The following is a 9,529-nucleotide window of genomic DNA, read 5'->3' as shown; positions in this document are numbered from 1 at the left end:
TCGCTCAGAGAACGCGGCGTAACAGGGCGCAGTGTTTTGTGTGGTCTTCCGTTAGCCTCCAGCAGGCCTTCCTATAGGGGTGCGCGGATCGTAGAATTCGATAAAAGAAATCGGGAAATTGGCCAGGGACGTCAGTCCAAGCTTAGGTTCATGTTTCTTCTCCGCGCGGGCGGCCAACTCCGCTGGGAGAATATTTCTGGTGGCAAATTATCCTCCCTATAATGGCCGACTCAGTACGTCTGGTAGAGACTATAGTCAGCTTCCGTAAGCTCCCGTCCTTTTGTACCTTTAGACGCTGCTGCTAGTATAGTGGGCCAGCCAGCCGTTCCCCGCGCGAGAGATCCCGGTTCAAAAGCGACAAGTTTGGTATTTGGACCAGCTGACAAATGTTAACGCGCGCCCGCATTTGGCCGAGATTCAACTCTCGCCTTCAAGATCGCCGACAGGGGCTGAAAGTAACCCGGTCGTCTGAATTTTCCTTCTCACACTAGAGGCAGCAGCTAGAGAACTTGACAGAAGGCAGTCAGAAATCCCACGGTGAAGACCAGAGAGAGGATACAGAGAGACTAAGAGAGAGAGAAAAGAATGATTGTTGTGAATTGTTCCACAAGTTTACCATAGGTGACTTTGGGGACCAGTCGTGGGCAGAACTGATGCTATGCTCTCGGCGCGTGAGGAGGCTGTACCTGACTGGGCACGACGACTAGACACGACGACGTGTTTAGGCGGGAAGCTGGTGAGACGTCGGCGTCGGGCCTAGCCTTCCCGATCGGAGAGCGTCGCGCATATGATGAGACGAGCATGTAGACGGCACGGGCTTGGACTGGTCTGCAAGGCGCTCAAGGCTCTGCTTACCGCCGCTGCTTTGCTCATGGTGTACACTTACGCTTGGGACAGGAAGAGCGCCGCGCCACATCACCATGCTCGGCGGGTCAAATTCGCCGCCCTGCCCGTGGACGAGAAGTTCATCAAGGAGCGGCTCGACCCGGAGCCGACCCGGGGGCTGGACTTGCGAGTACGTGCGGCCATGCGGCGCGCCTCCTCCCCGAGCCGCCTCGGCGGGAACGCGTCACCCGTCAACAACGGGAGCGCGTGGTTGGCATACGCGGCCCCGCGAGCCCCGAACGCCGCGAAGTTCAGCGTCAGAGCTAACAACAACAACGTAGTGGGGATTGAAGATAGACGGGAAGCTGTCGGAAACGATACGCGTCTAGGCCGGGGGCGGTCTTCGCGACTAGCAGCAGATCCGCCGCGGGCGCGGATACCGAAACGCTGGAATGTGCGAAACGACAACAGCAACAAGAACGGCAACGCTGTCAAAAATGATAAAAACGAGAGTAATAATGGGAATATTGGTTTTGGAGTACAGCAGGCGACTCCGGACGTCCAAGCACCAGGAGAACTGGGTCAGGGGGTGGTCCTGAGGAATCTCTCCCCGCAGGATCGCAAGCAGTTGGAGGAAGGGTACAAGAAATACGCCTTCAACGAGTTCGCCAGCACCAAGATCCCTCTGACCAGGACCATCCCAGACGGAAGGCATTGGCTGTGAGTAACACATACCTGTATCTGTATCTGTATCTATATAGCCGGTATAACCGTCCTTCGGCGTAACACACCAGCTTAATACACTTGGGTTCTGCTTTTGTTTTCATTCTCAGGTAGGATTGTTGGGTCCTCTTGAGGGTGGATTCACACGTCTGAGGTCCGTATTGAGTTCTTAGCCTTTACCAGATTCCACAGGTCGCTGGGAAAAAGTAGAAATTGGACAATATTGTTTTTATTATCTGGGTGGCAAACCATACTCCACGGCCAGCTAACTCGTTTGGCATGCTATCTGTCTATGTTTGTCCAATTTCTGCTATTTTCCAGTACCCTGTGGAGGCTGGTAGAGGCTAAGACTTCCATACGGACCTCAGACGGACTTGAAAATATACGCACGTGTGAACCCGGGAAGACGGGGTTCCCCCCGTGAGGACAGATAGCGCCGCGAGGGTAAATACAAATAAATGGTGACCTACATCTAGAGAGGCTGGAGGCGTGAGACATTAGTAATTGTCTATCGATGTTTTCACTGTGTCAACACACAAGTCAGTTTCCTGCTCAACTCATTCATGCCCGTAAAAGAAATCAATAGATCAATCCGCCCAAGCACCGTACAAATGGTTACATTTTGGAATGGCCTGACTGAGTCGTTTAGGGTAAATACAAATACTAGTAAATGGTGACCTACATCCTTTTTTTCAACCTCCTTGCCTACATATAGAGAGGCCTAGGGCGTGAGACATTATATATTAGTAATAGTCTATGTTTTCACTGTGTCAGCAACAACAACAAGCTTTATTGATTGATACGACAAAAAGTACAGTGACCTTTGTATGGTCAAATGTAAGCTACAACAGAATAAATCTTAAAACTCTACTATTAAACTAAACAATATAGGATAATAAGAAAACCTCCATCTTAGCATTATGAGAGTGTCAGATCTTAAAGTTATAGTCAAATCTACTTCTTAAAATAGTATTTAGACACGTGAATGTGAATAACTTATTGCGTAACACATCATACATAGGGCACTCCATGACGAAATGAAATTCATTTTCAATTTGACAACTCACAAGACAGTTTCCTGGCCATTCATGTCCGTAAAAGAAATCAATCAATCTGCAAGGTAACAGTTACTCAAGCACATGTACAATGGTATACATTTGGAAATGGCCGGTCGTTTAGGTAAAGTAGATACAAATAGATGGTGACCTACATGTACAGAGAGGCTTTGGACGTGAGACGTTTTAGTTGTGTGAACACACGGGACAGATTCCTGTCCATTCATGCCCTTAGAGGAAATGCCAATCAATCAATTAACCAATCAACCAATCACGGCGCCAATCAATAAATCAATTCGCGCGTGGTTTACGTTTTGATATTGGTAACAATTGATAACAATCAATGTATTAGAGAGCGTTCTGTTTACAATGTCATATTTACTTTCCTTCCGCAACTAGTCATGGTCAAGAGGTCTTGTATCTGATGACTGATAAAAACTTATTTTCCGATTGAAAGTTTTCCACACCAAATTGAATTAGCCCCCCCCCCCCACACACACACTTTTCCTCTCTCTTGCTCTCTCTGCTCTGCCGTTGACTGTCAGTTATCTGCGTCAGACTACTCTTCTTTTATAATTTCTGTTCTTCTCTACAAATCCATGGAAACAAACGGACTCATTTTGTCAGAGTGCCGAAGATTACAAACGAAAACGTCTGCAACGCTGTCACTATAGTTTACTACACGTAAGCTTGTCCTGATCCCGATAGGGTGGGTAAGTATAGACCAGTGATATGTGCGTCTGTCGTTCGAAAATCGTTTACTTGCGTGCAAAGCAACGTGAGTCCAAGTGGCGACAAGTGTCTTTAGCAATACGCCAGACCCGTTTGTTTTATCAGGCCCGACCACGGACAGCGTTACGGCATAGCTAAGCTGTATTTAGAAGCTCCGTTGATATCACTGTCCAAGCGTCTGGCGGTGAAAGGGAAATATTTGCGCAAAGAATTTTGATGACGGCTGAACCGTGACCGTGACTCAGTGTGTGCAGCACGCAAGTCTTACCGTGTTTCACGAGGGTCTGCATGAACCTTTTTGCGCGGTTACATTCTAACATGTGAGTAACAGCGCTAGTTCACCTTTAACCGCGGGGAAACCCATATCCGCTATATTTACAAAGAAAGTATTTAGGGATATCAAGTCGACGGAGGGTGGATCTAAAGTACAATATTTTGAAATCTGAATTTTGAAATCTGAAACCATCGTCCGTCGACTTGATATCCCTGAATGCCCGGTTTTTAAAAACAACGAATATAGGTTACCCCTCGGATAAAGGTGAGATAGCATCACAAGAAAAGAGAGCCGGGCTTTATAGATTGATACAATCTATGTTTTCCTATTTCATATGCCTAAGGTATTGCAGAATGCTGCATATTCATAATTAGTTCAGACAATCTATTATTTTTCTGGCAACCTGTGGAGCCTGGTAGAGGCTAAGGATTCCATACGGACCTCATACGGACTATATATACGAATATATACGCACGTGTGAATGCACCTTAACTGCATATAGGAATGCTATTCTACTATGCGGCGATCACACTGCGATTTCGCTGCGACCTACATTGGATTAGTGTAACCGTTGGCTTTATCAAAGGAATATCGTGTTAAGTGTTTAAGTACGTATGACTGAAAAGACAACAAAACACACAAAGCGTAAAAATATTCGTTGTTTTTGTCTAAGAAACTCGTAGCCTGGTATCCAGCCGTAATATAGCTCCCGAGTCTCTTCTCTCCTCTGTCAAATCGCTCCGTCACAGCGAGCTTGCAGCAAGTCGCCGTCTAGTGGATTGGGGGTACAAGCGTTGCCGTCTTTCTAAATTTACCATGAAGCGTTTCCACCCACCCCATACAGACCCTCTTCAGCGACAAGTCTGCCAGTCCCCTGACCCCGTCTAAGCACCTCTTTAAAGACTCCGTGTACACGCTGATCTGCAGACGTTTAAACTAAGGTACTTATAGGGTGTCTGTTAGCCCAGCGGAATGAAAATACAGAGATAGGGCGGAGACGCACAGATAGACTTATGTGCACAGTTTTTCAAATCAGAGTTAGTTACCTTCGCCAAGAAGGTTATATTTTGGGTAGCGTTTGTTTGTATGTATGTATGTATGTATGTAGAAGACCAGAATAACTCAAGAACGCCTGGATGGATTGTATTGATATTCGGTATGTGAGTAGGTCTTGGTGAGACCTAGAAACGATTAGATTTTGGGCCCCCTAGCAACCTGTTATGGTACTGCAGCAGAACTTCCTGGTTTGATATCTCAAGTTCTGAACATGCTATGGCCATGATTTTTTAGTGGTAGATAGCTCTTGATGCCGAGAGTAGGTGGTGTATGTTTGGGCCCCCCAGCGGCTTGTTTTGGAACTGCAGGGCAGGTCTAGTATCAGACTTTAAAAGGGAATAACTCAAAAAGAGGTTAACGAATTGTTATGATTTTTGGTATGTGGATAGCTTAAGTGATGCTTCATATAATGACATATTAATTATGCAAATATTTATCTAGTTTGCATAATTAATTATGAAATTTTATGAACATGCTCAATTCCAGTATGGGACCATTGCAACATGTGACACCTGTAACTGAGAAGGAGAAGAGTATTGATTGATATATACTATGCCAAATAAATACCTAATTTGCATAATTAATGAGAAAATGCTTCAAGTTTATTGTCGTAAATGACAGTAACTTCTTACTTGTAGCACTTGGAAGTTATGTACGGGTGAACATCGTTGAACATTAATTATGCAAGCCTTCTTTCTTAACATAGATTGTGTACGTCTGGTGTCTGGTAGAGGAGATGATCAACTGATACAATTTGTGTAAATAAGAACCTTATTTGCATAATCAATGATTAACAATTAAAGCAGCAGTTGTAAAGAAAGGTAGGATTATTTGGCGAAGGTATGGGGTCGTGGAACTCTAGTTATGTTATGTTTTGAGCGTGTTTGTCTATGTGTGTGTGTGTGTGTCTGTTTGTTAGTAACATAACTTGAGAAGCCTTTGATGGATCCTGATGATATTTGGTAGGTGGGTATGGGTAAAGAAAACGAAGGTCAAGTTCGATAATGGGCGGCGTCTTAAGGTATTGCAGCTCAACCATTTTTGATAACTCTTGTTCTGGCTGTGTTTTTTTTTTCATAATAAATATAACGGTGAATGTGGTTTGATAAATAAATGAGGTCTATATCGCACACGTTCTTTAAAGTATCACCATCATAATCATCGCGTAAGTATGTCATAATCTTTAAAGTATACATCTACATAACTGTCGTGAAATAAACTGCAATCAAGTAGGATTTTACCATAGTCATTACTGACCGAAGAGGGCCATAAACTGCAATAACTTTTCTGCGATGACTATAATGTTTCCAATGTGCTAAAATTCACAATGACTTGTATATTTCTGTTTCTAATCTATACTTATGCATAGCTCTAAATGTAACTTTAATGTGAGAATAAGACAATCTAGTTTAAAGAGACAGACAGACGAGGTTAATAGACAGACCATGAGATAGATAGATAGCCATAGACGACCCCTTATCACAGAATACGCTAAATACTCATGTGACACTAACAGACGTTGCGACCTCTGAATCCCCAGTCATGAGTCCGAATAGAATGAAACAAACGTGTTCGTAAAAGAAACTGCTTGCTGCAATCACCCAAGCCAATGTATTTCTGAAATACCAGTTTGTGTCGTCCTAACTGCTCATAAAAAGGAGAATTTTGCGGACTTTTTTTCGCTCGTAAATAATGCCGGAAATGTGACCTAATGTCGCGTCGGTGTCTGTTGTGCCGGTTAGGGAACATTAGCCTGGAATCCAGCCGTGTTGTGCTTTGGTCGCTCTGCTTCCTTGCGAACACGTCTGGCATTCGTTAGCATTGGAACGATCGGTCCTTACGTCACTAATGCGGGAAAGATAGAAGTAGTGTTCCGTTCGATTACGAACTGTAAACATGATTCTGTGTGTTCGATTTCCACCTTGGTGGTGCTTTGCGAAGGGGGCTTGGAGCCAACAGCCAATCAGAAATCGCGCACATAAAGTGTGCGAATATTCAAATGCCGATCGTTCCAATGCTAACGAATGCCAGACGTACTGGCAGGAGCAGAGCGACCAACGCACAGTACGGCTGGATTCCAGGCTAAGGGAACATTGAGCGTAATGGGAAACATATCATCACGGGCCAAAAGGTGGTTGGAACACTTGGTGCTATTCTCTAAGCCAGGTTACAGACTTTCTAACTAACTACCGGTTAACATATTTTAAAGCCAATACTGTTCGTTTCGCAAAGAGACCCATTTACTACATGGTGACCTTGTAGTTTTTTCTTGGATGAACAAGTCATCATCATCATCATCATCATCATCAATATCTTGTTTGGTAAGGGGCTGATTAACATATCAACATTTTATCACCAGTTACGTATTTCTCCCTATGGTGATGTTTGCCAGTTTGGCAAACACTGTAATGGATGAGAAATAGTAGCCTCTACCAGGCTCCGTGAGTCGGTAGTCTAATTGTAGAAATTATCCTTAATCCTTACCACGTGGTTTGATGATTGTACTAACTGGCCGACTCCCATAACGTACTCTATATTTGTCCAATTTCTACAATTAGACTACCGATCCACGGAGTCTGGTAGAGGCTAGAGAAATAGGGCCAAAGTGGTTAAGGTTGATTAACTTTCAATAAATTCGTTTTCACGGGGATCTGGCTCAGGGTCTAACTCGGGAGGCTGGGCCCGGTGGGAATGTAGTACAATTTTCTTCCAAGCATGTTTGTCCTTGAGTCGAGGACCCTGCGTAGGCCCTAGAAAAGTCTGGCATCCAGGCTAGGTTCACATCAACCAAATCATGTTCCAAACTCCACTGTGCGCCTCAGCCGGTAACAGCTGTATTATTACTCCTCTATCCCAAACGCCTGGGGAGTGCATCAGGGAAATACGGTAGCTTTACTTTGCCAAGAAAAACTGCGAAGTCCTTACTGCTCCCAGCTGCTGGTAATTTACGACGTCGTAATCCGAAACAGAGTGTAAGTAATTCACAACGTATTCTTGGGAACGCGCCAAGGTAGAGTTTCAGCATGTCTTTAACCTGTCACGTTCAAGTTGACATACGAGTTTTAATCTAAGTTTCATTTACTACTCACAAGACGACGAGTTTCTATTGTATTACTGATATAGTACAGAATTCTTTCCACAGCGAACGTAACAACACCGCCGCGAAACCATAACATAAAATACAATCACGACTATGAGTCTCCAATGCATTGCTTCTGTACTATAGATTTCATTCAACCCCGAAAACTTTCGATCGCCAGAGCCCCGGCGAAAATAATCTACAGCATAATGGTAAAGCTAGTTTACCTTTATTCGTAGGGTAATCTAGCCTCCATAGCAGGCTTTCTGTGGTCTTTTTTTGGCTCATAATACTTTTGCTGGCCATTTCTATTTGTACTCGGTCGCTGATTGCTGGCGTTTTCTGATTGCCGGCCTCCTTTCTTGCCGACATCATCTCCTCAGCTCACATTACCAGTCCCAAAGCTCAGTTAACCGTAGGGACAGCTCATTTTGAAAAATAAATTGCAATTTGAAACGACAATTTGATAGCCCTAAATACCCTATTTCTAAATACAACGGATAACGCCAAAGGTTACTCCGATAAAGGTGAACTTGCGTTATCTACGTGATAACTGTATAGTACTCCGATTAAGTTTCCAGAGCACGTACAAACCCATCCGAAGTACTGTAGGTCATGAAATGTTTGCGGTGGTTTTATTGCTGTGGTTTTCGCGGTGACACCGATATCATGATTTCGTGGGGGGGGGGGTCACGAAATCATGATATCGCGACTTCGAGTTTCGTATTTTGTACTACCTTCATTGTCACGACTGCCCTTTGAACACAAATGCTGTATCTGATCTCTATGTACGCACTCTGTATCACGTAGATAACGCCCTTAAGTTCACCTTTATCTGAGGGGTAACCTCTCGCTTTATCCGTTGTGTATAGAAACAGGGTATTTACGGGTATCAAGTCGACGGATGGTGGCGAGGTGAGCGGCAGGCGGACCAGGGCTTCTCACCTGCTAGACCATGTCTATGCGAGAACTGATAGATACAAAAGAAGTCCGATTCCGTACATGGTAAAGCTACTTAACAACACTTAAATGTTATGGACTATGGACTATTTGGACATTCGTACAACTACACTAATAATGTGTGCCACTCAATCAGGCAATTTTATTCTGTTTATAAGTTGGGTTTTAAACTAATTCTGTAATTACGCTTTTAAATCATTTTTTTTGCAAATTGTAAATGTGATAATGTTATATATGCACAAGCATAATTCAGGTAACTGAGGTTGACTGCGAGACCTTGTCCATAGTGTATGTGTTTCCTGAATAAACCAATCATTATTGGTTTCAAAATGCAATTGTTTCTTCAAAATGTGCTGCCGGTACGGTTCATGTATATAGAAATCAAACCCAGCAGACACACAATCGCGATGTGCTGCAAATAACTTGACCCTCACTTAACTCCTGACTCACATGACGCAAGCATGTTTGACAGGGCCCACATGGTTCCGGTTGGATCCTGACATCATCCGAAGATCGTCTTCACAGTTCATTGACAGAAAATATCGCCCGCGTTTGGAAGGGTGGCGAATTGACACCCCGTATGAAAACGAATATATCTCTTCATTTCATTGCAATGACAGCCCTTTGACCCTGAACTTCAACTTAGCGTTCCAGTCGGTAAACATTAACAGATAGCGGGACAGCCTGCTGGTGGTTGTCTGGCACTCCCCCCCCTCCACCCCCCCATCACAAACACCATACGGGTCTCATACGGGACTCATACTGGACACAGAAAGTGTTGGGGGGGGGGGGGGGGGGTTAGGTTACATTAGAATGTTTTACAAA

The 9,529-nt window shown here is 44.2% G+C and overlaps 1 protein-coding gene across 1 annotated transcript in view; it reads left to right on the top strand.

Moving 5' to 3' along the window:
- Positions 1-281: 281 nt before the first annotated feature.
- Positions 282-9,529, top strand: part of LOC118410186 (putative polypeptide N-acetylgalactosaminyltransferase 9) — a 24,966-nt gene continuing 15,718 nt past the window's right edge. The window contains exon 1 of the mRNA XM_035811728.1: positions 282-1,545. Coding sequence (XP_035667621.1) covers positions 788-1,545 — 758 coding nt within the window. The 5' untranslated portion in view covers positions 282-787. The remainder of the gene's footprint in view (positions 1,546-9,529) is intronic.

The sequence above is a fragment of the Branchiostoma floridae genome, chromosome 2, assembly GCF_000003815.2.
Source record: "Branchiostoma floridae strain S238N-H82 chromosome 2, Bfl_VNyyK, whole genome shotgun sequence".
NCBI classification, from domain to species: Eukaryota; Metazoa; Chordata; class Leptocardii; order Amphioxiformes; family Branchiostomatidae; genus Branchiostoma; species Branchiostoma floridae.
The sequence above is the reverse complement of the archived record's forward strand: the minus strand, read 5'-3'. Positions and strand labels throughout refer to the sequence as shown.